The sequence below is a fragment of the Geotrypetes seraphini genome, chromosome 6, assembly GCF_902459505.1.
Source record: "Geotrypetes seraphini chromosome 6, aGeoSer1.1, whole genome shotgun sequence".
Classification (NCBI taxonomy): domain Eukaryota; kingdom Metazoa; phylum Chordata; class Amphibia; order Gymnophiona; family Dermophiidae; genus Geotrypetes; species Geotrypetes seraphini.
Genome location: NC_047089.1, coordinates 6,401,545 through 6,427,263, shown reverse-complemented (window position 1 = coordinate 6,427,263; position 25,719 = coordinate 6,401,545). Strand labels below are relative to the sequence as shown.

At 47.4% G+C, this 25,719-nt stretch overlaps 1 protein-coding gene across 2 annotated transcripts in view; it reads right to left on the bottom strand.

The window, feature by feature from the left end:
• Positions 1-25,719, bottom strand: part of INPPL1 (inositol polyphosphate phosphatase like 1) — a 172,986-nt gene that overhangs the window by 67,903 nt on the left and 79,364 nt on the right. For both annotated transcript variants that reach the window (XM_033949508.1, XM_033949509.1), the window contains exons 3-9: positions 16,516-16,666; positions 9,706-9,826; positions 8,841-8,978; positions 7,936-8,026; positions 4,025-4,114; positions 1,073-1,171; positions 443-593 (exon numbers count right to left, since the gene is read on the bottom strand). In XM_033949508.1, the coding sequence (XP_033805399.1) occupies positions 443-593; positions 1,073-1,171; positions 4,025-4,114; positions 7,936-8,026; positions 8,841-8,978; positions 9,706-9,826; positions 16,516-16,666 (841 nt within the window). The remainder of the gene's footprint in view (positions 1-442; positions 594-1,072; positions 1,172-4,024; positions 4,115-7,935; positions 8,027-8,840; positions 8,979-9,705; positions 9,827-16,515; positions 16,667-25,719) is intronic.

Below are 25,719 nucleotides of genomic sequence, written 5' to 3'. Positions count from 1 at the left end.
ATACAGTTTCCCATGAAGTTTTTCAGAAAACTATATAAAGAAATAAAATGGTCAAAACAGGAGATTGTTTCCTGGTATCCACAAATATTCAGTGGCAAACTTATCAAAAAAAGAGCCACCAACTGTCCAGACAAATATCAACCTTCAAATGCGCAGATCTCTTGAAGGAGGCTTGATGCAACTACCCCCTCCCCCAAAGGACCGTCAGGCACCTGTGAATAAAGGACCTGGAGCGACATCTCAAGGCCAAAGAACTAGGAAGAAACTGACAATACCAGAAAGGTACATTCCAAGGAATACACCCAATTTCCCTTTTGGACTTTGCGTCCGTTTCCCTGATGTCTACTGTAAGAACAGAAGCTAAACTACGGTGACAGGCAGGGATGTCGGGAGTTCTCACAGGGCTTCCTCAAAAGACGGGCTGAAGACGATCAGTGCTTACTCTTGTCGTGAGTGAAGGTGTTCCAGTCCTCCTGGGAGTCTTTCTGCTTCTTCATCACCACCAGCTTCCCGCCCTCCACATCTACACTCAAAGTGTACTTCTGAGACTTCCCAATCTTGGTCAGATCAGCCAGGTTCACATCCAACTTCACCTGTAGGGGGCGCAATGGGACAGCAAAAGAACAGAAGTAACCGATTAAAAGTCTGGCACTCCAGGTTCCTTCTACATATGGACAAGTATTTATTTATTTAAAAAATTTCTATTCCACCTATCAACTAGGCGGATTACAAATGAACGTACATAAAACGAGACCTACAAAAAATGCAAATTCAACTAAAAACATACTAAAATACAAACTCAGTCCAAAATAAATTCAGCAGCTAAGAAGATCCTAGGAAAAGTACATGAACGCAGAAATTCCTTAGTCATATTCAAGTACATTAACCCTCGTGTTAAACTCCAATGAGAAAATGAATCTTTCTTCCCGTTCAGTGTTCTGCTTACCTTGTAGAGCTCTGAGCACCTGATCAAAGGGAGGGGGGGGACTTTCATTGCTACAACTGGTGTGCCATGTTGAAGATGGTCCTCCAAGTCTAAACTAATCCCTTACCCTCAAGGCAGAGGTCCTACCTCAAAAGCTTGCACAGGGATATTCTTGGCCTTTCGTATCGACGGCTGTGAAGGCGCAGACTGCGCTGTGGTACTTATGTCACGAAGTGCTTTAAGAGCCTGGGAAGATTGGGATACAATGGTGTAAGTCAGTCACAGGGCACTGGATAGCACAAATACCTCATTTATCACATGCTGAAGACGTCAAGAGCCACTTATAGCATCCTAGTGTGGACTCATCACAGGCTGAGGTCTGAGCCCAGGTCTCCCAGTTCCATAGCTCAGAGCTCTAACCATATACCCCCCCTCCGGGAACTCAGCTCATCAGACAAGTCCCCTTCTCCTCTACCACCAACTCCCGTCTCCATCTCTGGCGAGCCCTAAAGACAAAATTAAAGATACGTCGATATCTTTAAATGGTCAGGATTTTCCTATAGACGATTCCATAAAAATTTTGGGAGTGACTTTGGACCGGCATCTCACCTTAGAAGAACATACGGATTTGTTAGTCGGAAAATGTTTCTCAGTCTTATGGAAACTCCGAACCATTAAAAAATATTTTGATGAAGCATCATTTCGTATGCTCGACTATTGCAATATTATTTATTTGGGTACATATAAGAAAACACTGAAAAGGCTTTGACTTATTCAAAGTTCAACAGTTCGGCTGATTTTTGGTTTGAAAAATGGGAACATATTACTCCCTATTATCAAAAACTACACTGGCTACCGATGGAGGCAAGAGTTCTCTTTAAATTTTCCTGTATCTGTTTGGTATGGCTCCTGCGTATCTGGTCTCTCACTTTTTTTTAGACCGTTTTAACGCAGAATCCATATGTTTGCTTCAAAAGATTTCTAGATAGAACTCTTGCATTTTGGGCGGGCAAATTGAATGACTGGTTGGGTAATATTATTATGCGTCCTCCATCTTACTTTATTTTTAGAAAATTAGCAAAGGATTCACTGTTTTTAATTGTTTATCTCATTATCTTGTATGTATTTCTGATGATTTGTATTGGGGGGTTTTCACTGATTGTCCAGTACTTCTTACTCGAACTATTATGGCTTTGGCGGTATTCAAGAATAAATTATTCTTATTATTATTGTACTTTGCTGCGCCACATGCTTGGAACGTCCTGTCTGGCTCGCTACGTAAGGCTCCATCTCTGGCGGTATTCAAAGCCAGACTAAAAGCCCACTTCTTTGAAGCCGCGTTTAAACACTGGCCCAACCAGCACATCTGTCTGTCATTCAAGTTTATTAAAATTTGATTAATCGCTTTACATAAGATTCTAGCCCCCCTCTGTGTGTCTGGCATAATTAGATTGTAAGCTCTTCTGAGCAGGAACCATCTCTTGCATGTACAATGTAGAGCACTGCATGCACCTGGTAGTGCTATAGAAATAAATTGTTGTTGTAACCTGTATCCGGTTACTCCAAGTTGTTTTTAAACGAAGAAGGTGGGCACGAAACCAGGTCCTTTAATAAAAAAAGCAACAAACAGGACTGGCCTCGGCATCGTGGGTTTATATGCTAGCTCGTAGCTCTGTCTCTAATATTTGGGGAGGGCTGCCAGTGAAATCTCTTCAAGAAAATGGTGCCCACCTCACCCTTATTTTAAAAGGCCTGAATCCGATATAGCATCTTTGGAAGAGATGGAAAGGACCCAAGGCCCGGATTCTCTAACCGGCACCAATTTTTTAGGCGCCTGGAAAACTCTGGCCTACATTTCCGAGGCCTATCTTTCCCAGCGGCACCATTCTCTATATGGCGCCATCGCTTGACTGACACGCACGCGATTGGCAGCTGCTTTTTAGGCGGCCTCCAATATCGGTGCCGTAGAGAGAATCTGGACCTAAGGCCCGGATTCTCTAACTGGCACTGATTTTTTAGGTGCCAGAAGGCACCATAGCTCATTAAAAAAATGACATTCAAATGACGTTTTTAACTGAGTTTCAAGCCACCTACTGACACCTAAAAAAATCGGCACCGGAATCACGCCTCGGTAGATGCTTTAGGCCGCCTAACTCCACTGTGTGTGTGGCTAACGCTGGAAGTGGCGACAGATGGCTTAAAGCGCCTACGTAGGCGTGATTCACGACTAAGATATGTGACGGAACTGTTGGCCTGAAAAACCCTGGCCTACATTTTTGGTGCCTATCTTTCCCGGGGGCATGATTTTCTATATGGCGTTGTCACGTGATTGACACCTGTTAGGCAGCTGCCAATATCGGCGCTGTATAGAGAATCCGGGCCTAAGGGCTAGGGTTCGGCTCTTCTCAACAAGAGGAGGGTAAAGGAGAGGATAGGAGAATGTGAGAGTGGAGAGAGGAAAGGAACAAGCATTAAGAGGGAAGAGGAAGGAGATGAAATGGGAAAACAGAACTTCACAGCATCGGGGATGGAGTAAGGGAAGAGAGAGAGAGAGAGGAGTGAGAAGGATACAAAGGGAGGGGAAGAGAGAGCCGCAGGAGAAGAGGAAAGAGGGGAGACAAAGGAGAGGGAAGGGCCTGGTATCAAGGGCTAGAAAGGAGAAGCAAGGGGCAAACTGCTTGCTTAACCCCTCTATATGAACTCCACGTGGTACATTCTGTTTTATACCAAGTGTTTGGGTAGGGTTGCCAGATGTTCCAGTTGGAAAATCTGGACCCCTAGACCCGCCCTCAGGCCCGCCCAGTTCCGCCCATCCCTGCCCCGTAAAGCCTTAATCTCACCCCCCCACCCCCGTCCTGCCCTCCCCTCCATTGCCTGCTCTTGTCGGGCAGGGAGGAAATCTGCACATGCGCGGACTTCCTCCGCGCCTGACGCGATTTAAAAAGGCTTCTCAAAACCCGGACAAAGTGCCGGACAGTTTTGAAAAGCCATCTGGACCCCCCCCCCTCCCCTCCCCACGGACATGTCGGCAAAAGGAGGACCTGTCCGGGGAAATCCGGACATCTGTAACCCCACGGTTTAGGAGACTTCCTCGCTCACCTTCTTCTCAATGCTGGACAGGAAGTCCTTCAGCACCGACAGCTTCAGAACCAAGTTCTCCAGCTCCTGCTCCCCCTGCTGGCCACTAGACTGGAACCAAAATGAAAAACAGCCTTCAAAAGCAGGAAATGAAATGCTGAATCTCAAACCGCTCTCCAGTCACTTTTCTGGCCAGGCAATGCATCTAGCGTAACTCAGGAGTTGCAGTGGGCAAAACACTATGTTTTTTTAGCATAGCAGGGTCCTTGTACTGAACACATGTGTAACTGGCAAATGATTAGCAAACACCCCAACCCAATACAAGCCTCCAACTGCTAGACGGGACAGAGAATCAACATCTCAACTGACACCACTAAAGATTCCCCTGCAGCTGACCACAAGACACCTCTGTCACTTGTGACATCCCCACAGTGTCCCTGGCTGACCACATGACACCCACAGCGTCATCGATATAACAGCAGCTCCCCTGATGGCGAGAGCTCCAGGCCGAAAGCCAATGTGGGAGGACACAGGGGTAAAATCAGAAACTTTCTGCTAATCATGTTATCATTGTTCTTCTTACAAAATCTGTCTGTCACAAAAAACTTTACATGGCTGAGACAATTTTTAATTGGAGCGGTCGGTTGGCAGTGGTGGAGACAGGAGGGTCGGCGGGAAATTTTATGTTTATGAATGCTCAAAGTGCAGTTTTTACACTCAATGAGCTCCAGAGAGCAATCTGAGCCAGTACTCATCTGGACTAACCAGCATTTGGACCAATGAGCTCCAGATGAAGGTAGATATCCATCATCGCAGTTGTCCGAGTCTCGCTTCATCTGGGTGGGTAGAACAGACGTTTCAGCCATCATGTTGTGCCTTTCTTCACTCACTATATATAAAGACAAACTGCAGACCTCACAGCAGACCCTGAAGAAAGCCACATCATTTCCTATGTTACTATGATGGCTGAAACGTCAGCTCTGCCTAGGGTTACCATATTTTTCTCTAGGAAACCCTGGACATAGGACCCCGCCCTGTTTTGCCTCCATCCCCACCAGCCTAAACTAAAGTAAAGCTTAACTCTATATACCGGGTCATCAACCTAAGGAAGCTCGACTCAGTTTACAACAATTAGATAAATACTAAAGAAAGTTTACAAAGATTAAATAAAAACTAAAGAAAGTAATAGCAAAAGTTTCAAAGAGATTAGTTTTCAAAATGTTTGGCAAAAAGAAAAGTTTTTAGAAGTTTGTGGAAAGATTGGAAAGAGCTGGGGCTCCTCAGAATTAAGGGGAGTTGAGAAAGTATAAAAGCCAGAGATTGACTGAAGATCTTAACTCCTTTCATTCCTTTTCTAGAAGGAAGGGAGAGTTGGATGCCTCTTGCAAAGGAAAATCTGTAAGCATTCCATAATAAGGGAACGAGGGGAATAAAAATGCCATATAAAATTTAGAAATTGCACATTTGAACTGAATTCTAAGATAAACCGGGAGCCAATGAAGACTCAGGAGCAAAGGGGTCACATAGTCAAATTTACTTTTTCCAAAGATCAGCTTTGCAGCAGTATTCTGGATTAATTGTAATCTTTGGAGACAGATCTTTGTGATGCCAAGATAGATAGCGTTACAGTAATCTAGTTGAGATAATATGATTGATTGGACCGAGACAGAGAAATGTCGATGATGAAAAAGATGTCTAACCTTCCTCAACATTCGTAAACCAAAAAGGAATTTCTTGACCAGGGAATTCATTTGGTCCTTAAAGGTAAGAGAGGAATCAAAAAGGAACTCAATCTGCAAAGAGGCCCCAGATTCCAAAGCTACAGTAGGAGGAAGACAGTCCAATTTTGGACCTAACCACAGATGTTTCGTTTTAGTTGTATTAAGCTTCATCTGGACAGAAAGAGTCCAGGCTTGAAGTTTGGAAATGCAATGATTTACTTTGGAAACTAAATTGATAATGTCCGAATCGATCTCAATCAGTAGAAAGATATCATCCGCATAGGTGAACAGCGTTTCCCAAGCTGACAACAGCTTAAAAGTATTCAGTGTGGTCATATAGAGATTAAATAAAATTGGAGAAAGCGGAGAGCCCTGGGGAACCCCACAAGGAGGCCGTCAGGAACTGGAGATATCACCTTCAATATTCACTGAATAAGAGCGAGACAAAAGAAATTTAGAGAACCAATCCAGAACAACCTGATGGAGACCTATATCTGAAAGTAAATGAAGTAAAACGTCGTGATGTACTACATCGAACGCCGCAGATAAATCAAACTGGAGCAAAATAGAACCTTTATCTTGAAAGTGTAATTGTTGAATTTTTGAAAGAAGAGTTTCAATACTAAAATTAGCCTGCCTAGTTCTGCCTTTAGCCCTACCCAGTTTCGCCTCCCACTCCGCCTCCGCAAAGCCTCCTCTTTGCTTCCGAATGACAAGCTCCAGCCACATCTGGAGCATGTGTCAGTCGGAAACCAGAAGTCATAATGCCGCTGTACAGAACCATGGTGAGACCTCATCTGGAGTACTGTGTGCAATTCTGGAGGCCACATACCGTAAAGACGTGCTTAGAGTCGAGTCGGTTCAGCGGATGGCCACTAGGATGGTCTTGGGGTTCAAGGGTCTCTCGTACGAAGAGAGACTGAGCAGACTGCGGCTCTACACTCTAGAGGAACGCAGGGAGAGGGGGGACATGATTGAGACATTTAAGTTCATCACGGGACGTGTCGAGGTGGAAGATGACATTCTCTTCCCCAAAGGACCCTCGACCACAAGAGGGCATCCGCTTAAACTTAGAGGGGGGAAATTTAGTAGTGACACCAGGAAGTATTTTTTCATGGAAAGGGTGGTGGACCACTGGAATGAGCTTCCGGTGCAGGTGGTCGAGGCCACCGGCGTGCTCGACTTTAAGAGAAAATGGGACACTTACGTGGGATCCCTATGTAGGTCGAGTCACTAGCATCTAGACTATTGGGGTGGGTCAGTGGAGTGGGCAGACTTGATGGGCTATGGCCCTTTTCTGCCGTCATCTTTCTATGTTCTATGTTTCTATGTTTCTATCTGCGCATGCTCAGAGGCCCTCCAGACGCAGCCGGAATTTGTTGGGGGCTTTCCAAAACCCGGACAAAAGCCAGGTTTTGGAAATTCTATCCGGGAGCCTGTAAAAAGGGTGACGGGACTAAAGCGCATCGGACAAAGATGGTAAGACAAATGCGCGCAGCACGTCGGTGCGCAGGATTAAAAGGTAACTTTAAAGTGCTCCGAGAAGTGTTGTCGCTGCCGTTAAGGGGTGGGGGGTGGGGGAAACACCCCCCTCCCCATTTACAGAAGAAACTGTAATTTTTCACTAAAACACTGGGAAAAACTACACTTTCCTCTTTAATTGGGGGGGATTTTCCCCCAAACCCCCCAACGGCAGCACCAACACTTCTAAGTAAAATTGGGGGGGGGGGGTCCCCCCATACTCTCCTCGGAGCACGTTAAAGTTACCTTTTAATCCGGCGCACTGACATCCTGCGCGCATTTGTCTTAGTGGCTTTGTCCTCGCGCGTTTTCGTCCAGGTTTTCCTGAACGTCTGGTAACCCTAGTTCTACCCACCCAGACGCGGCGAGACCTGGACAACAGAAACAATCATGACACCCGTTGCAGAAGCCTAAAAGAACATGGCGGATGCTTCACAGACTCAGCCCCTCCGACTGTGTTTCTTGAAGAAATGCCCCAAATGACCTTAAGGAGAAGAAAGGGCTGGCCAAACCCTGGGGCATGGCCCATGGCTGGCATGGAAAGGGAGGTATCACCCCTCCCGAGTGCTCATGCACGGAGAATCTAGGGGTCGGCACCTTCTGTAATCCTCCTATATGCCTATCGGAGTTTCCCATCTACATGGCTTACTCCGTTCTTTAAATCTTGGTCCCCCTTCCATGATCCTTTACCTGCTGGAGGATTTTAGAGACTGTAGGAGAAGTCTGTTGATCAAAGACCTTGGATAAAATCTCCAGGCCGGAAAGCACTTTATCCATTTCCCTGCAAAACCAAAATTCATCAAGTCTTTAAGATGCATTAACACTATGCGCACTACCGTCTTTTCTGTAACGGCCCCTACCACCTGGAATTCAGCACCAAATTATACAAGAGAAATTTCATCACTTGATAAATTTAAAAGTAACTTGAAGGCCTTTCTTTTTAAAGATGTATTCAGAGTACAATAGTCCTTCTAAGGACGGTAATGGAAATCTGTTTCTTGCCATCTTTTAGTCATTTTAACCTATTTTACAAGTACCTGACTATTTATTTTTTCGTTCCCCTCCCTTTTGTTTTGATCCTTCTCCCTCTCCTTGTCTTTATTTAAAATGTATTTCTGCCCTTTTCCATCCTGTATCTGTAAGTTAATGTTTGTCAGTGCGTTTTGATTGCTTGTAATATTAATTGTAATTTGTTTTTAACTTGTCCTTTTTATTCTTTGTTCTCATATTATGTAAAATTGCTTTGAATTTTGATAAGGCGATATATCAAATTTTTTAATAAACCTGAAACCAGACATTGCTTACCACTTGGACTAAGTCAACAGCATATCTAAAGCTGATGTCACACTTCCTGTATCACTGCCCCAGCGAGCTTATAGTCTATGGCTGTCTTTCACCACTTGGACTAAGTCAACAGCATATCTAAAGCTGATGTCACACTTGCTGTGTCACTGCCCCAGCGAGCTCACAGTCTATGGCTGCCTTTCTACTCCAGCTCTGATGTAAGATGCTTTATCCACACACACACTAAGTTTCTCACATGCATTCCAAAAACACACACTTTGCTGCCGTTTAGCTTCAGAGAGAGGCCTTACCCGTGCAGCCTCTTACAGGAAGTGACCAGCGTCTTGTTGAGATGGGGCAGGCTGGTGGCTCCAGCTTTCACTGCCTCCAGGTCCAGGGCATAGCTCCCCTTCAAGTAATCATGAGAGATAGTGCTGAGGCCATTGGTACTAGGAGAGAACAAAGCCTTATTAGCAAGGAGTATCCCAGGCAAGCATGCATTCCTTAGACGAGACAAGCCACATCTGCTAAACACATTCAATACAGTCAGAGCTTCATTCACTGAGAGTACGCTGAGGCGCGTCACGCTGGAGTGAAATGTGTGGCATCCAGCAGGAATCCAGATATTATTATGCCCATCGCACGCAAACACAGAGAAAGAGCCACGAGGAACCAGAGAGACGGAAGCAGTTCCCGGTCTGCAGGAAGCCACGCACACCGATGGGTCAACAGTCCAAAGATTTGGCCAGATAAATGCAGCTGACCGGGAAAGTCAAAGGCACTGTCCAGACAAAGCCTCTGAATATCCTTACAGGCCTGCCTGTGCTCTCTATGGACAGTGCCAGGGTAGGATGTGGGCGGAGCCAGGGTGCTATTAAAACATATCCGGATAGTGGAACTAGTGAATCTGCTATCCGGATAATTAATTCAGACCACACAGAATGCCTTCCTAAGTTATTCAGTCTGCTATCTGGCTATCTGATTAAGCTCTGGTGCTGACTGCCTTATTGAGACATTCAATGCTGGCCACTACCCGCATTGCGTCACTGAATATACGAATATTTTTAAAAAACACTCTGACTCCAGTGGCTGAATACTGAAGCAGGAGAGTTTCATTAGCACTATGAAATGTCTTTATGCCACACCAGGGTTTCTGCGAGGCCCTGGTATGATTACCTCTCACTAGCTGCATCTTGGGCGCTGGCGGAGATGAGGGTAGAGGTGGGTCCACTATTTCCAGCGGAGAAACTGGCGGAGGCAGAGCGAGGAGGCAAAGGTGGCTTCTCATCTTCTCCATCTGAAACATAAAGTGACATTCAAATCAAGAGATGGTAGCAGGAGGAGAGAGAGGTTCTGGGACTCAGTTGCCAGAGCCGGAGGGAGAGAGAGGTGCCGGGACTCAGCTGCCAGAGCTGGAGGGAGAGACAGGTGCCAGAGCCGGAGGGAGAGACAGGTGCCAGAGCCGGAGGGAGAGACAGGTGCTGGGACTCAGTTACCAAAGCCAGAGAGAGAGAAAGGTACCGGGACGGAGAGAGTGAGACGTGCCGGGACTCAGCTGCCAGAGCCAGAGGGAGAGAGAGATGCTTGGACTCAGCTGCCAGAGCCAGAGAGAGAGACAGGTGCCGGGACTCAGCTGCCAGAGACAGGTTCCAGAGCTGGAGGGAGAGACAGGTGACTGAGTCGGAGGGAGAGACAGGTGCTGGGACTCAGTTGCCAGAGAGAGAGAGAGGTGCCGGGAGTGAGAAGTGCCGGGATGAAGGGAGTGAGAGGTGCCGGGACTCAGCTGCCAGAGCCAGAGAGAGAGAGAGACAGGTGCCGGGACTCAGCTGCCAGAGCCGGAGGGAGAGACAGGTTCCAGAGTCGGAGGGAGAGACAGGTGCTGGGACTCAGTTGCCAGAGAGAGAGAGAGAGGTGCCGGGACTGAGAAAGTGAGAAGTGCCGGGATGAAGGGAGCGAGAAGTGCCGGGACTCAGCTGCCAGAGCCGGAGGGAGAGACAGGTTCCAGAGTCGGAGGGAGAGACAGGTGCTGGGACTCAGTTGCCAGAGAGAGAGAGAGAGGTGCCGGGACTGAGAAAGTGAGAAGTGCCGGGATGAAGGGAGCGAGAAGTGCCGGAACTCAGTTGCCAGAGCCGGAGGGAGAGACAGGTGCCGGGACTCAGCTGCCAGAACTGGAGGGAGAGACAGGTGCCAGAGCCGGAGGGAGAGACAGGTGCTGGGACTCAGTTGCCAGAGCCAGAGGGAGAGAAAAGCGTTGCAGAACTCGACTCCCCGAGCTGGAGGAAGAGAGAGGATGAATCTGTACATTACCGAGTCGCTGATGATAGATAAAGAGTAATACACGGGTCATTCATAAATAATGCACACTATTTTTTTACGTTTGTTTGTTTTTTTCAATAATTTCTTTACAATCCTTCAATATAGTCTCCCTGCTTTGCAATGACTGAGCCCCAAAGTCCGGGAAGCCTCATTGTTCCATCAAAGACACCGTTTTAGTTCAGTTGCCGAATGGCTCGGGTAATGGTGGAAAAAAGCTCTTCCAGAGATGCAGAATGATTTCCACGCATAGCTTGTTTCAACTTTGGAAAAAGGTCAAAGTCTGGTGGACTCATGTCTGGACTTTAGGGAGCATGAGGTAACACCTCCCAGCCGTATTTGCGTAGTTTTTCTATGACGACATTCCCTATTTGCGGGCGAGCGTTGTCGTGAAGAATGAGTGGCCCACCCAAGAGAGCAACTGAGGTCTGGTTTTGTGCATTTTTCTGCGCATGTTTTGAAAAAAAATCACGATAATACACTACTGTGATACTTCTGTAATGATGATGCCTTCATGATCATAAGCAAAAATCATCATTTGTTTGACTTTTGATTGAGCTCATCAAAATTATTTTGGTCGTGGGGAAGATGGAGCTCTCCACTCGTCATTGAAAAACCACACGAATACGGCTGGGAGGTGTTACCTCATGCTCCCTACAGTCCAGACATGAGTCCTCCAGACTTCGACCTTTCTTCCACCGGTACCCGAGCCATTCGGCAACTGAACAAAAACGGTGTCTTGGATGGAATAATGAGGCTTCCTGGACGTTGGGACTCGGTCATTGCAAAGCAGGGAGACTAGATTGAAGGATTGTAAAGAAATACTTGGAAAAAAAATAAAACATGTAAATTAAAAAAAATAGTGTGCATTATTTATGAAATGACCCTTGTATGTTTCCCTCAGGCTGTCCAGAAGTGTTTTCAGGGCAGTATCTATCACACAGTGCTGTTTGCCCCTGCTGGTTTTTTATTTTTGGGGTGTGGGGGGAGCTTTGTTTATTTCTATTTCGAGGTGGGGGGGTTTCTACCTGCCGCACATTGCAGGTTATTTGGTTCTTAAGATAAGCATAATGGTCATTTCACAGCTGTGTTTTGAGTTAAGAGGCTCTATTTTCGGCTTCTATCCTCTTGCGCTTTCCTCTTTCAATTCCATCACCTCCTTCGGGAGGACATTCCAGGCATCAGCCACTCTTTCCATGAAGAACTCTTCCTAAATTGCCCTAAAGAGCTACATATCAGTATTTAAGTGAGGGGAATCGTAGCAATGTCTCGCAACGCCCAAACAGGGACAAATGCCAGCTCAGCAGTAAACAGAGGCATCTGGATTCTGGAAGGCAGTCCTTGGCCGGGCTTTAGGGAAAAACCTGACGAAATTCATGTAAAACTGGTCTGAGCTCCCCTGGGAGAATGGTACAGAAAATTGAATGAATAAATAATAAATAAAAAGCAAGTTTATCTGCTATTAACGTGGGTAAACAGGGTGAACTTACTGGTTAGCAACCTTTTTTTCTATTTTTAACTGTATTCTTCAATTTTCCTTTAAATGGTCACATGGAATTTCCAGTGCCACTCTCTGACGTCGGAAGTGAAGGCTTGTGGGCCGGGCGCTTGTATGCGCCAGGCCTGGCTCGGGGAAACAGAGAGAAATCGGCATGGTGGCTTGGGAGGGGGGCAGGGAGAGAGAAAGAAAGACAGAAATAAAGAGGGGGCAAGGAGGGAGAGAGAAAGAAAGACAGACAGAAAGAAAAGGGGGGGGGGCAGAAAGAAAGAAATATTGGATTTACAGTCAGAAGAAGGAAGTGCAACCAGAGACTCATGAAAATCACCAGATAAAAAGGTAGGAAGAATTATTTTATTTTCAATTTAATGATCAAAATGTGTCCGTTTTGAGAATTTTTATCTGCTGTCTATATTTTGCACTATAGCCCCCTTTTACTAAACCGTGACAGTGTTTTTTAGCGCAGGGAGCCTATGAGCGTCGAGAGCAGCACGGGGCATTCAGCGCAGCTCCCTGCGTTAAAAACCGCTATCGTGGTTTAGTAAAAGGGGAGGGGGCATATTTGTCTATTTTTGTATGGTTGTTACTGAGGTGACAGTGACATAGAGTCATTGCCTTGACCTCTTTGAAAAAAACCCTGGAATAGGAATGATAATTCACATTTTCTATGCATACAGTGGGCTTTGTGGTTTGGTTTTTTTATTTTATTGTTGGTAGATCATTTTGACTTGGTCATTTTAAACGTAGCTCGCAAGCCCAAAAAGTGTGGGCTTAACCCTTTCAGGACCAAGGGACATATTTGTCCCATAACTTTAAAATCCTATAAATTTTGATTGGGATAGTCTACAGTTCTAAATTTGATATGTACGGATTCCATATGATACTGCCTTTATGTAAACAAACTGGTTCCGACATTCATTCATTAGCGTCGTTGCCAGATTGACGAGAAGATTCACTTGCCACACTGTCCATAAGCCAGAAGTGTGATTTTTTTAAATAAAAATAATGATATTTCACAAAAAAATCAATTTTTTGGCATCTGCAAGCCCTTTTTACCATAAAAATGTCGTCAAAACCACAAAAATTGGCCTACGATCCTTATGGTCCTGAAAGGGTTAAAGGAATGGGCCAGGGACAGCGACAAAAGTCGCGGGGACAGGACGGGGAAAAATTCTCTACTCTGTGGATCTCTTGCTCTAACGAAGTGGGACCCAGACACCAGTGTCCTGGCCGCACCACGTGATGGGTTGTTCCTTGCGGTGCACGTTTCTGAGGCTTTGGCAGCCGCTGCTCTCACGCTGGCCCAGGTCTCTGCCAGCATAGTTCTGGTGACCCACCGTCAAGACCAGCTTAGAAAGTGAACCTCAGTTTCTCCATGTCCCTGGGAACATTCTGAGGTCTGGCTGGCATCCACGGCTTGTGATTTCACTTATCCGGTCGCACATCAATGACTGGTTAGGTGGAAGAATGTTCCAGTCTCGTCACCACCTCCCCAGCCCTGGGCCAAGTTCCTATTTTCATTCTAAAAGTTGCAATTCAGTTCATACTGTCAAACTAGACAGCCAGAATTGGGCATCTTCCTTCAAACCTTGGGCATACTTTTTAGAACAATAGCCAAAAGTAAATGACGACGGTATTTGAGTCCAGTGGCGTCGCGAGGGCAAAGAGGTGCCCCTCCCCCACCCTCTTTCTCCGCCCTTCCCGCACCTCTTCCCTTCCCCCGTACTTTTTTTTAACTCTCCCGGCACGAGCCGTTGTACAGGGCCATGGTGAGACCTCATCTGGAGTACTGTGTGCAATTCTGGAGGCCACATGACAGTAAAGATGTGCGCAGAATTGAATCGGTTCAGCGGACGGCCACCAGGACGATCTCGGGGCTCAAGGGTCTCTCGTACGAAGAGAGACTGAACAAATTGCAGCTCTACACTCTCGAGGAACGTAGGGAGAGGGGAGACATGATCGAAACATTTAAGTACCTCACGGGACGTGTTGAAGTGGAAGATGATATTTTCTTTCTCAAGGGACCCTCGGCCACAAGAGGGCACCCGCTCAAACTCAGGGGCGGAAAATTTCATGGCGACACCAGAAAGTATTTCTTCACAGAGAGAGTGGTTGATCATTGGAACAAGCTTCCAGTGCAGGTGATCGAGGCAGACAGCGTGCCAGACTTTAAGAATAAATGGGATACCCATGTGGGATCCCTACGAGGGTCATTAGGGCATAGACAGGGGGTGGGTAAGCAGAGTGGGCAGACTTGATGGGCTGTAGCCCTTTTCTGCCGTCATCTTCTATGTTGCTATGTTTCTATGATGGGTCATTTGGCCTTTATCTGCCATCATGTTTCTATGTTTCTATAATGAGAAAGTTCTATGACATCACAATGCAGGTGTAAAGAGCCTTAGCCTATAGGAAGAGGAGATGCAAATGTTAAGAGCCTTAGCCAATAGGGAGAGGAGGAGAGAGTGGCTGCTGCAGACACCAGAAAGTATTTCTTCACAGAGAGAGTGGTTGATCATTGGAACAAGCTTCCAGTGCAGGTGATCGAGGCAGACAGCGTGCCAGACTTTAAGAATAAATGGGATACCCATGTGGGATCCCTACGAGGGTCAAGATAAGGAAATTGGGTCATTAGGGCATAGACAGGGGGTGGGTAAGCAGAGTGGGCAGACTTGATGGGCTCTAGCCCTTTTCTGCCGTCATCTTCTATGTTTCTATGATGGGTCATTTGGCCTTTATCTGCCATCATGTTTCTATGTTTCTATAATCAGAAAGTTCTATGACATCACAATGCAGGTGTAAAGAGCCTTAGCCTATAGGAAGAGGAGATGCAAATGTTAAGAGCCTTAGCCAATAGGGAGAGGAGGAGAGAGTGGCTGCTGCAGACACCAGAAAGTATTTCTTCATAGAGAGAGTGGTTGATCATTGGAACAAGCTTCCAGTGCAGGTGATCGAGGCAGACAGCGTGCCAGACTTTAAGAATAAATGGGATACCCATGTGGGATCCCTACGAGGGTCAAGATAAGGAAATTGGGTCATTAGGGCATAGACAGGGGGTGGGTAAGCAGAGTGGGCAGACTTGATGGGCTGTAGCCCTTTTCTGCCGTCATCTTCTAGGTTTCTATGTTTCTATGTGAACTTGCTGCCTGCGTTGGTGTTGGCTCTCCCTCCGACGTCGCTTCTTAGGGGCGGGACCCGGAAGTGACGTCACTGTTTGCGTGTTAAGCATTGCCAAAGGAACACGTACATACAGCAAAGTGTGTCACAAAAATATATGAAACCGTTCTAAAACTACGCATCTCCACTGAGGCGCCCCAAAGTCACCCGTTAGGAGCTTATCCTAGAACAGAACCTGGGCACCCCAGTTCTAACAGAACGTACGCATAACTTGGTATCTGCGTGCCTGCGGTTACAGCAGCCATAGATCTGGTGCTAGAACTAATGCCCAAATGCGGCAAAGACATGCTTCACTTAAACCTGTCCTGGGGGACCCCCAGCCAGTCGGGTTTTCAAGATATCCCTAATGACTACGCTTGAGGCAGATGTGCATAAAATAGAGGTGACAGGCATGCACATCTGCCTCATGCGTAGTCATTAGGGATATCTTGAAAACTCCACTGGCTGGGCACGGGTTTAAGTTACACACGTAAGTAGAAGCCCCGCCCCCCATGCTCCTCTTTCGTCCACACCCCCTACAAATATGCACCGTGGAAGTTAAGTGGCTATTTGCAGAACTCCACTTAGGTGGGTAAGTGCTACATTTTCTAGGTATTTACCTGCTGGCAATGTCAGAGCAAAAAGCAGGAGAAAAACCTCCACACACCCAATCAAAACCAACAGACGACAGTGGAGGTTCGAGAACGATGGCGTGCAATTTTATTCAACAAATCATAGCATGTGTTTCGGCCAATACGGCCTGCTTCAGGAGCCTGGTTTTTGCTCTCTCTCTCTACCTGCTGGCAACTCTGAGTAATGCAGGCAGAGCGGACTCCCTTCCAGAGGTGAAAGCAGCACGAGCGCTCAGTACCCCACTCTTCAATCACTGCAGACTCCAGAAGGTACCACGGCTTGGTTACTGCTAGCAATTCATTTGGGATCAGAAACGAGGGCTGCAATGAGCAGACTAGGTGCATGCAGGGAGGTCCCTCATCTCGCATTATCAGGAAGACTGACTGTACCTGAATAATCTCTCTCTTCACTTCCCTCCTTCTCCTTCTCCCGCTCCACAGGGTACAGCAGCGTACACACCAGGCCCTGGCTGGGCTGCAGATACAGCGAGATGAGCTCTCCCAGGCTCTTGAAGCGCCTCACCTGGACCCCTTGAGACGTCTGAAAAAAGTGAAGGAAGAGAAAACACCATGAAACCACTTCAGGAGATCCTGCAGACACAACACCAGCATGCCTGTCCAGAACCCCCCTCATTTGAAGATCCCACCACTGGCTTCAAACATCACGCCAGCCTAGTAGCATAGGCCTGGGTGGGCAGGGACCACTCACGCTTCCCACAGCTTGGTGCAGATGCCCCAGCCCCACCCGCTAAAAACCTCCTCGAATGCAATCAGGGCTGTGGCACCTCTCCTTTGCCACCCGATGCCGGCAACCAGCGCACGGCTGGTTTTCTGCACACGTGCAGAAAAACCAAGCGTGCGCCCCGCGCCACCATCTGGTGTGTAAGAAGAGTTGTGGCTGACTGCAGAACCGTGCTGAAAAGAGTCCCGGCCGCATTCAAGGAGGTTTTCAGCTGGTGGGGCTCGAGCTGCGGGAGCGGGAAGTGGATATTGCATGCGCCCACCCAGTTTGCCCAGTCACCCAGCCAGTCTCTGCAGTAGCCCTCCTCATTCTATAGAATACCACCTCTTATGCACGTGATTGACGTCAATAACTGGAACGCTAATGGCCCAATTTCCTACACGGCACCTAAATCATAGGTAACTAGGAACGCGGCACTTGGCGCATGTCAATATCAAGTTGGGCGCCGTTTAAAGCATCGTGTCTAGAAGCGTCTAAAGTGAACTTAGGCTCTTGTAATTATCCGACGGGTGGGACGTCGTTAGTCCGACATCTCCGCTGAAACCTGTCCGCCTCGGGAGGCTCTGCTGGGAGTGAAACTACCAACGGCATAGCTTTCAGCTTCTCGGATGCGCGCGAGCCCCAGTGGCACGACAAGCCCGTGGTACAGAATAAGCGCAATATGCTTCTATACCTCAGCTCCCTCTTAGTTCCTTGCGGTTTACAGAGTGAAGATCCCGGACATTCACGGTGAATTTCAATCCGTTAGTTAAAAAATTCACCAAACAAGTATGTTTTTAGTTCAAATCATTCTTTTATCGATGACAAACCACCATCACAACAAGAACAGCAAAAAGCAGATTTCAAAACACAGGAGAGCAGAATGCACCACTGAAAGTCAGGCATCAAAAAATTTCAAAGGAAGTATACCCCCTCCCCCATTTCAGAAAACCCCCCGCTCCCCCGCCCCCCCTCAACAACAGCAGAATCCCCCCAAAGCTACCTCCCCCCCCCTCAGTAGCCTCCCCATCCCGTTCCCTATACAACCAAACTGTGTAGAGGCCCTCAATACGTAAGGAAAGCCCAATGGGAGCAGCAAGCAACATGCCTCACGGAACCAACAAAGTGGAGAAAGAACCCCCCCTAATACCCAAACCCCAATCCCTAAGGCAGGGGTGTCAAAGTCCCTCCTCAAGGGCCGCAATCCAGTCAGGTTTTCAGGATTTCCCCAATGAATATGCATGAGATCTATTAGCATACAACGAAAGCAGTGTGTGCAAATAGATCTCGTGCGTATTGATTGAGAAAATCCTGAAAACCCGACTGGATTGCGGCCCTCGAGGAGGGACTTTGACACCCCTGCTCTGGAGCAGTGGTCTCAAACTCAAACCCTTTGCAGGACCACATTTTGGATTTGTCGGTACTTGGAGGGCCTCAGAAAAAAAAATAGTTAATGTCTTATTAAAGAAATGACAATTTTGCATGAGGTAAAAAACAAACAAACTATAGTTTATAAATCTTTCCTTTTGGCTAAGTCTTAATAATAATTTATAGCTAAAGAGGCATAAGATCAAGAAACTGTTTTATTTTACTTTTGTGATTATGATAAACATACCGAGGGCCTGAAAATAGTACCTGGCGGGCCGCATGTGGCCCCCAGGCTGTGAGTTTGAGACCCCTGCCCTAGAGGGGTTCTTCCCGCTCCCTTCTCGTCCCCAATTCTTCTCTCCCAATACCATCCAATAAGCTTGACGGACTGTAAAATAAAAAGTCATAAAACAGACACAACAGTTTAAAAACCCTGCACTAAACATTACCCTTAATCAAACGCAAAAATGATTCATTCAAGAGCAGAAGATCCCAGCCAAGTGGTCACACATTCTACGCAAAGCGCTCCCATCCAGCCTCCACCTCCTCAGTACAGGAAATGTCTGTGTAAATAAATCTGCCTGTTGCATCTTCCTGAAAGTACTCGCTTTCTGTCCTTAGGGTCCCCCGGAGAGGATTCCACACGGGAGAGCCAGCTCCTAAGAAAGCAGCATTCCTTGCGAGCGTCTCGCCTCAACCGCTGAGGAAACTAAAGGATGCAACTTAAGAGCAACTCCACTCAGGAAGAGGAAATTCAAAGCTTAAATAAACCCAAGGCCAGCCAATGCCAGGAAAATCAGAGTACAGGCCTTAAATTTTACACAATGCAACTCCTTTAAGGGTAACATGAGATGAGACTGCAGAAAAGTTACCTATCAAAAGACAAGCAGTGGATTTCTCAATGCCTTAGAATGATTTGTACATTGCCTAGAGCTTTCGGGAATTTTAGGTGATCAATTAATGGCCTGTATAAATAAAACCACCGTGGACAAGGCTTTGCGGTAGCAGAAGCCAAAGCAAAGCAAGTCCGAAACCACAATTTTGGGACATTACCCTCTCTGTATACATCCTTGGAATGATTTGCACTTCGTCTAGAGCTTTTGAGAGTTTTAGGGGATCCAGTAATAGAACGAATCAATCATAGGCTCCGCTGACAACCCCAAATGCAAGGGATTGCAAATTACTCTCTCTATATATATATATAAATACATCGATAGAAGACAAATAATAATATTTAAAAGAATTATGTCCAATGATGTGTTTTACAGGAATGTTCTGGGATGGGTGATGTTGGCTTTCATTATTAAAATCTTTGGTGAGGGGGGCTAAGGCTGAAGGTGCACCTAGGATGCCCTGAAAAGAACATTTTACTAGGGAGGGATTTTGGGGGGTAGAGTACAGGGGGGTTCACATACCATCTCATGGCCTTCAGAATTGATCTGGATCAGAAGCTCAGTCTGAAATATGCAGGTTTCCAACCACCTCCCCAAATCATCAGGAGAGCAGATTCTCATTTCCTAACAGGGTGAAATTACTGTACTGCAGGGAGGATCTTTCTGTTGAGTTCAGAATCAAAACAAGGGGAAAGTTCCTCTATGCAGGTCTTCTTATTTCAGTTTCCACCAAAGAGCAGACCATCTTTAGGGGGTCAGTTTTCAAGAGGACTTACTCCATCAGCCTCAAGTGCTACCCAGTCTTGCCAAAAGCAGTGCATGCAGGAGGCAGCAGGATTCAAGTTGTTCCAGGGACAGGGCCTGAAGTTAGCCTCCGATCCGATAACGGTTCTTCTACGATCACGCAAAAAACTCAAAAGGAACGGTACAGTTTAGGGGGTGAAGAACTTCTGTGCTCGAAAGAGGAGCGGGACTTGGGTGGGATTGTATGTGATGATCTTAAGGTGGCCAAACGGGTTAAAAAGTTGATGGCGAAAGCTAGAAGGATGAATGGCCAGTAGGAAAAAGGAGGTATTGATGCCCCCGTATAAGACTCTGGTGAGACCTCATTTAGAATATTGTGTACAATTCTGGAGGCCGCACCTTCAAAAAGATATAAAAAGGATGGAGTCAGTCCAGAAGAAGACTACTAAAATGGTATATGGTCTCATCAAAATGTATGGGGGAATTAGGGGCAAAGCCGGCATGTGAATAACAATTTGCAAATAACTTAGGGCCAACTGTGGGAACTCATTTTACCATCCTGTCCCAGCAAATTCTTTTCCTGTCTCTGCCCCATTCCTACAAGCTCCGTCCTCATCTGCACAAGCCTCAAACACTTTAAAATCATAAGTGTTCGAAGCTTCTGCAGTTAAGGCAGAGCTTACAGGAATGGGGCAGGGCAGGACAGGGACAAAACTCACGGGGACAGTGAAATTGAGTTTCTGCGGGGACGGGGACAAATTTGTCCCCATTTAATTCTCTAATTCTGACCCACCCCTGCTTCCTGGACCCCTCTACAACTTACCAGCCGTATCCTCAACTATGCTTTCTATATGAGGGGCCTTTGGCACACTGGGAGGGGAAGGCCTGCTGGCCGGAAGGAGTAGGTATCCCTCCAGCTGGCCTTCGTCAGAAAGGTACGGAAGGGGCTGGGCGATCTCGGCAGTGGGAGGGAGTGGGCATCCCTCCTGCCAGGGGTGTTGAGTGGGGGGGGGGTGTCGTTGATCCCAGCAGCGGTAGAGAGGGGCATCCCTTCAGCCTGGAGTGTCAGAAGGGTTTGTTTTGGGGGGGGGGGGCAGAAGCAGGGGACCCCAGTGGCAACAGGAGGCAGCGGACATCCTTCCTGCCGATCTTGTACAGGGTGTTCGGAGAGTCCGAGTAGTGGCAGATAAGGAGGGGGAGGTGTCGGCAAGAGGGGGGAATCTTCTTTCTGCTGCTCTCCCTGCTGGTTAATCAGACTTGGGGAGACCTGTGGCTCAGTTGATTGGGGCAGATAGAGCAGCTTTGACAGGAGGGAGGAGTTGTGCTTAGCGATTGCTCTTCCGAGCTCTTTACTGGCGATTCTCCACTCCAAAAGCGTGCATATAATTTGCATGCAACTATAAAAGTAAATGTTACCCCCACTACGGGCAATACATTGACTCACCGGATTTTTCCAGCAAGTTTTGAGAATCCGGCTCTAAGTCCTCTAGCAGTTGATGGGTTCTTAGCGGAAGAAGCCTAGTGGTTTGTGCACTGGGTTTACCATGAGAGAAACCCGGCTTCAAATCCCATCGCTGCTTCTTGTGATCTCGGGCACGTTACTTAACCCTCTGTTGCTTACATTGCGATCCCTCTTGGGACGGGCAAATACTCAGGGCTTAATGCAGAAAGCTGCTGTAAGCCAAACTCACGGCTACCATAGGGTTAACATTAACATTACTGGTCGAGCAATGTGAAAAGGAGCTGCACATAGGAAAATTACGCTCCAAAATGAATGATGTGGTCATTACCGGTTCCACAAGGGAAAAAATTGTTTTTGACACAAGGCAGCACATTTTTGCAAGGTCCAGTGCAACACGGAAGGATTGAGATTTTTTAATTCAATTTTCTAGACCCTTCTCCCAAGGGAGCTCAGAACGGTTTACATGAATTTATTCAGGTCCTCAAGCATTTTCCCCTGTCTGTCCCAGTGGGCTCACACTCTATCTAATGTACCTGGGCCAATGGGGGGATTAAGTGACTTGCTCAAGGTCACAAGCAGCGGCATGGGATTTGAACCCACAACCTCAGGGTGCCGAGACTGTAGCTTTAACCACTGTGCCACACTCTCCCTGTCTAGCAGCAACCCCTCTCTGTGCTCAGCCTGATCACTCTGCCCTAGGCTGCTTTTCTGCAATAGCCCAGACATCTAGTGGCATCCCTCCCCTGGTAGTCATGGTCCTGTTCCCATAACCTAACCCCCTGACTTAAAACATTCAAATCCTTGGTATGTAGCGGCATCCCTTACCCCCAAACTCCGACCCTAGGCTCTTCCTCTCTTGAGTTGTACCTTAATGAGAGGCAGGAGTGATATCCACTCTCGGTGCACTCTGGGATAAAATAGGTGAGGTCTATCTACCATATAAGGGGATTTTTCCCAGGATGCACTGTGGACATCACTACTGCATCTCATTAAGGTTCAGAAGGGGGGGGGGGAGGTGCCAAAAGACACCAGAGATTTGAATTCTTTCAAGTCAAGGGAAGAGGAGGCCACGGCCACCAAACACCAAGGAATCCTCTTTTGAAATTAGGGAAGAAGGGAGGGTCTATTACACCCCAGGGTATTTTAAAGCTGGAGGGTGGGAAAGGGGGTTTCAGGCACGTCAGAGGGTGCCATGTCAGAAAATGCCAAAGTTTTATTAAATATGGGTTGGGGGGGGGGGAAGATATGACAGTTGTGTCAGGTTGGGACAGGTAGGGTCAAGCCCATGTGAACTGCAAGCAACTTTTTATTTTTTTAAATGTCACCCTTCCTGTCAGTGCATGAGCTCAGGCACTGACAGGAAGGGTGACATTTTGCAAAGAGCTGCAGATTAAGGTAATTTACACGCTCACTGCATCTGGCATGCCGCTGTATTTATCTTGCTAATTTTGTGGTAGAAAAGCCATGCATTGAGCCAGCCCTGCCGCTTGGCGTTCCACGTTGGCCTCCTAAATATAGTTCACCTTGAGCTATTATTGAAGAAGGTTTGAGCTAAACCCAACAAATGCACTTAACCTGAATACTTAGCTATCACTGTGTCATCCAAATGTGTCCAAAACAACAACAGAATGAGTTCTTTACAGAATTGCTAAAGTCTGGGGCTAGAAAACACCCAGCAGGCTTTGTACCTTTGCCCACACCCTTCAGGCCTGATTTTAACAGACTAGTTATGTGTGACGGTACCTGTGCGCTCCACGAAACAGGACCCCAGAACCAACACCACACACATGCTATTGCATACATATTACACCTGCTTCGAACCAAGCGCCTGTGTGTACACATCATTCCCTGGATTCTATATATGGTGTCAAAATTTGTGCATCAAAATTTGGGTGTGCCCTTAAGATGTGCGCATAAATTAATTGACTCATAAGTCAATTAAGGTCAATAATGGGTGCAAATATGCCGTTAGTTTGCAAGCGTTAAAAGTTTGTGCATGCACCTGGCTGCACCATTCCATCTCTGATCCGTACAAGCTGTGATCCGGGGAAAGGCCAACACTTAGATCACATGTAAATTGTGCACCAGGGAGGGGGCTAAGGCCCTGATCGGCCCAGGCACTTAAGGCCCCTCCTTTGGGAGGGACCTTAGGCACCTGGACCAACCGGAATCTTAGGCCTCTCTCCCAATGCATTCTGGCCAATCGGAATATTAGGCCACCTCCCAATGCATCCCAGAATGTACTGGGAGGCCTAAGATTCCAGTTGGCCCAGGTGCCTAAGGTCCCTCCCATGGGAGGGACCTTAAGTGCCTAGGCCAATCAGGGCCATGATACACTGGGAAGTGGAAGTGGAAGGCCCACCATTCTATGGAGGCGGGCTTGCTGGCTGGAGGGAGTAAACATCCCTCTGGCCAATGAAAAAAAAAGATATTGGTGCGTTCCGGGTGGGCTTGGGGAGAGGGCCATGCATGCAGGGGGGGTTCTGGCAGGAGAGACTGGGCATCCCTCCTGCCGGGGAATGTCTCTTGGGGGGGTTCCGACAGGAGGGACTGGGAATCCCACCTGCTGGAGAATGTCTCGTGGGGGGGGCAGGAGGAATTGGGCACTCCTCCTCCCGCTGACATTCAGCAGTGGGGGGAGCAGCTTCAGGGGTTCCAGCAGCTTCAGGGACTGGGCATCCCTCCTGTCAGGGGATGTTTTGGGGAAGTGGCAAGAGGAATTGGACACTCCTGTCGCGGACATTCAGGGGTAGGCAGCTTCTGTGGTTCCAGCAGGAGGCTACCGGTCATCCCTCCTGCCGGGGAATGGCTCGGGAGGGGGCGGGTTCCCTGTCGCAGCCACTAAACTGGTCGCAGCAGGGAGATTCCCTTGTCGCAAACAGCTCAGCGGCAACACGATTCTCTAACCGGTGCCTGTGACATGGACGAGGGTTAGAGAATCAAGGTGGTAAGCAGGCTTAGGCGTCTGTCTGTGAGTACAGATGCAATTCTCAAAAGACTCTTAGGCCGCTTTTGAGACTGGGAGAATCCAGCCCTTTGGGTCCAACCTCATGAAGACGTTACCTGGAGACAACAGTTGAATACATCTATCATACCAGTCACTGTGTGACCTTGACAAAGTCGCTTAACTTAATGGAATCTAAAAATCACCACATGCAAATCAAATAAATCATTCATGACCCCAAAGGGTCAACAATTTCTGATGGTCATCTTGCTCTAAATTAACACAGACTCAAGGCGGCACATAAATGTCCTGTATCTTGAAGGACAGGCTTCAGATACTGTGGAAAAGACGCTCCAAAGAGCGTAGAAACAGTTTGCCTTCTGAGAGGGCACAAACATTTGTTACGATAAGCGACATGCTCAAGATGGGGGTAAAAAAGGCTCCATATCCGATGAAGCTCAATATCCTGAGAGACAAGTGGCTCCCCAGTCCCCCGAGGAATCCTGAATTTTGTTCTGAAGTTACACTGGGTGGCCAGCATATGGCTTTCAGCTGTCTCGCCTGTCTCAGCTTATCTTCAGGGATTGAAGCTTTGAAAGACACTGGAATTCTCATACCAGCTGAACGATACCTCTAGAGTCCCTCCTCGAGGGCCGCAATCCAGTCGGGTTTTCAGGATTTCCCCAATGAATATGCATGAGATCTATTTGCATGCACTGCTTTCATTGTATGCTAATAGATCTCATGCCTATTCATTGGGGAAATCCTGAAAACCCGACTGGATTGTGGCCCTCGAGGAGGGACTTTGACACCCCTGTCCTAGACTATCTGTCTTTTAGTGGCTGAGTTGATTAAGATCAGGGGTGTCAAAGTCCCTCCTCGAGGGCCGTAATCCAGTCGGGTTTTCAGGATTTTCCCAATGAATAGGCATGAGATCTATTTGCACGCACTGCTTTCATTGTATGCTAATAGGTCTCATGCCTATTCATTGGGGAAATCCTGAAAACCCAACTGGATTGCGGCCCTCGAGGAGGGACTTTGACACCCCTGCTCTAGACTGAACTAGAGAAAGTCCAGATAGCACTGTTACTTACCATAACAGGTGTTATCCAGGGACAGCAGGCAGCTATTCTCACAAGTGGGCGACGTGATTCAACGGAGCCCCGATGCGGACGCCTCACAAGCAGACTTGCTTGAAGAAACTTGAAGTTTCGAGTCGCCCGCACCGTGCATGCGCGAGTGCCTTCCCGCCCAGTACACAGGGCGCGTCTCCTCAGTTCAGATAGCTAGCAGAGAAGCCAACCCGGGGAGGTGGGTGGGATGTGAGAATAGCTGCCTGCTGTCCCTGGATAACACCTGTTACGGTAAGTAACATTGTTTTATCCCAGGACAAGCAGGCAGGTATTCTCACAAGTGGGTGACCTCCAAGCTAACCCCAATGGGATGGTGGGAGAGTTGGCAA